At 34.7% G+C, this 3,071-nt stretch overlaps 1 protein-coding gene across 2 annotated transcripts in view; it reads right to left on the bottom strand.

Moving 5' to 3' along the window:
- Positions 1–1,204: 1,204 nt before the first annotated feature.
- Positions 1,205–3,071, bottom strand: part of Tnfaip6 (TNF alpha induced protein 6) — a 24,111-nt gene continuing 22,244 nt past the window's right edge. For both annotated transcript variants that reach the window (XM_033757224.1, XM_010604660.2), the window contains one exon: positions 1,205–1,870. In XM_033757224.1, coding sequence (XP_033613115.1) covers positions 1,701–1,870 — 170 coding nt within the window. In that variant the 3' untranslated portion in view covers positions 1,205–1,700. The remainder of the gene's footprint in view (positions 1,871–3,071) is intronic.

The following is a 3,071-nucleotide window of genomic DNA, read 5'->3' as shown; positions in this document are numbered from 1 at the left end:
CTGAAAGTGAAAAGACAGAAAACAATTCTCCATGTGACAGGAGCTCCCCAAAAAAACAGGGGTAGCAATCTTATTTGCAGACAAAGTAAATTTCAAACCAAAACTGAATCTAGTATTATTGATGTAGGACAATACTGTACCATACCTCTATGAATGTAAAATATCTAGTACCTGCTTTATGATACATAGTAGGGACCGTGCTTTATCAGAGCTACATTTAATGATATTACTCTAGAATGTTCTCTTTCCAGATGATGATTAAGAGGCTAATAGAAAAAATGGTGCCAGGTACCACAGCAGCAACAGAACTTGGCTGTTGTCTGGGTATTATTCTTTTCTTTGGTTTTTTTTTTTTTAATGGAATGTGCTGAATATCTATAATTTTGTTCAGATGACTGCAGAACCTGGAAAAGCTGTTGCTGCTATCGATGCATAACATACTATTATTAGTCTTTATATATATATGTGCACACACACACACACATATATATATATATAAATTGAATTTTGGGAAACTTTAATGGTGCTGCCACTTTGGAAAAAGTCATCCCAATTTACTGTGTTGACTTGGCATTGTACAGAAATGGACAACCGTATTGGTCTAGAAAAGTTAATTTATTTTTATTTTTATTTTTTTCCCTGTGTACAGGAGTAACACATTGTACTAAATACGTAAGGTCATATCTACGTGGGTTTGATTACAGAAACTAATAAAGTATTCTCTAAATAATGAAAAAAGAATAAGATAAGACTACAAGAGCGAGAAGCAATTTAAATATGTTCAGGGACCATTTTCATCTCCAGAATTAAGGATTATTTTGATGTTACATCATTGCCTTTTCTCTTTTACTTTCCTTTTTAGTTTTATTTTAGGATTCCCTATTTTTTATGTTCATACAGAGATTCCTTTAACTGAAATACCAAATAGTTTCTTTGGTGTGAAAAACTATAATAGTACACAGGATCCTAATGAGACAATTAATAATGTGAAATAGGAAGTAAAGGGCTAAAGGTGTAAGGAAAGTGGGAAGGGTGGGGGAAAGGTAATAAGGGAGAGGAAAAAAATATGAAAAACTGAAAAAATGGAAATAAAGTGTTTGTAAATGGGGAGGGGAGGAGGGGGTGAAGGGAGGGCAGGGACAAGGGGAAAAATGAGAATCAAGACCTATTATGTAAAGGTACAGAATCCCAATGATGAATGTAATTGTATTGTATACCTAGATTGTACCAATAAACTCAATAAAAAGAAAAAAAAAAACACTAAAGTTTAAGGTTAAAATACTCCCCCCAAAACCAGTATATAAAACTGTACATAGAAACGATTCCAAAATTTAAAATACAAATACATATAGATACATATATACATATACTACAAGTAGAAAAATGAAAAAAAAAAATGTTAGCCCTAGTTATTTCTATTCAGTTGAATTAGAAGAGATTTTATTTTTGCATTTGAATTTTTCTGAATCTTTTGATTACTCACCAAATTAGGTATTACTTTCACATGTAGAAAAACAATAAATAAATGTTAACAAAAATAGTAATACAAAAGTCATATCGAGGAGGTTCCAAAGATGCAATAAACATTGCTTTTTTTTTTTGGTACCGGAGAATGAGGGTACTTGCTCTTGCAAGGCAGGCCACCAAACCGCTGAGCTAAATCCCCGGCAAAACATTGCATATTTTGAACATCCTTTGATTTACAAATGGCTAAATCTTCCAGCTAAAAAGTTTTTACTGCCAGTGGATGTGGTACTACTATTTTTTCCTTGACTGGATTTGGATGTGGGTTCCACCGTGATGTACTTGAGTTGGAAACCTCCTGCTGTTATTGAAGCATCACTCAGAAACTTCAAGGTCATGACGTTTCCTGTGGGGGAAGGGGTAAGCAAAAGAGCCAAGGTGTTACTTCCCTTTGATTTGCCTGACAATTCCAAGACTCATTCTCATAGGAGAATATAAGAAATCAAGAACAAAAATCCCAGAATTCAGGAGTGGATTATCAAATTTTAGAGTCTGGCTTCATTGCCAAGTGAGCATTTGAGCGACTTTTACATTTTTTCCCTGACCCGCCAATCCGTCCTTCAGGAAAATTTGTCTTTTCGTTTTAAAATTCTTTGGGATTAAGGATTAACTTTTGGGGTTAAGGGTGGTAGAGAACTTGGAAAACATGTTGAGGCCCTGGGTTTGATGCCTAACACTGTAAACAACAACGCCAAGGTTTTCTCTGTAGAAGGAAAACTCATAAAATTATAGAGGAATAGCAAGTAGTTCAAACCAGTGTGATGTGGATGGATTTTTTTTTTACTAAATTATGGGACCAACAAGCTTTATGTTTGTTAAGAAGCATATCTAGATTCCCCCCCTACTTCATACAGGGTACCTAAATGCATTTTACCTACATTTAAAGACTAAAATGTGCTAAAAATAAAAAGAACCTACTTAAGATAAAATATAAGAATATTTTTGTATTTGGGGAGAAGAAAAGGCCTTCTTCATTCAGAGCCCTAATCCAAAATTCAAAAATAAATAAAAATTGTAATATATATTAGATATGTTATATATATAGCTTTCTTTCATTTATTAACTCTCCGTTTATTAACTCATCAATTCCCACAGCAACACTATGAGGTGGATACTCATAGAAAGTTCATTCTAGGCTGGGGATTTAGCTCAGTGGTTCGGTGGCCTGCCTTGCAAGCACAAGGACCCGAGTTCGATAAAAAAAAAAAAAAAAAAAAAAAAAAAAAAAAAAAAAGAGCTTGAGGCACAGGGAGACAAGGTGTCTTCCCCAAAGCCACAGAGCTAGCAAGGCTGGGGCTGATTTGATCACTCCTCAGTAAATTTTCTGTTTTTCTACAGTACTGGGGATTGAACCTGGACATACTCTACCACTGAATTGCATCTCCAGCCCTTTTGTTTTGTTTTGAAGCGGGGTCTTGCTAAATTGCCCAGACTGGCTTCATAGTAAAGATTCTCCTTGCCTTAGCTTTCCCAGTACTATAGCTGGTTCACAGGTCTGTGCCAAGTAGCCTGGTTGCAAACGTCTATTTTATTGTATTTTAATTTAT

Source organism: Fukomys damarensis, unplaced genomic scaffold (genome assembly GCF_012274545.1).
Source record: "Fukomys damarensis isolate Sample0158 unplaced genomic scaffold, DMR_v1.0_HiC HiC_scaffold_29, whole genome shotgun sequence".
Lineage (NCBI taxonomy): Eukaryota > Metazoa > Chordata > Mammalia > Rodentia > Bathyergidae > Fukomys > Fukomys damarensis.
This window is presented reverse-complemented; position numbering and strand designations above follow the sequence as displayed.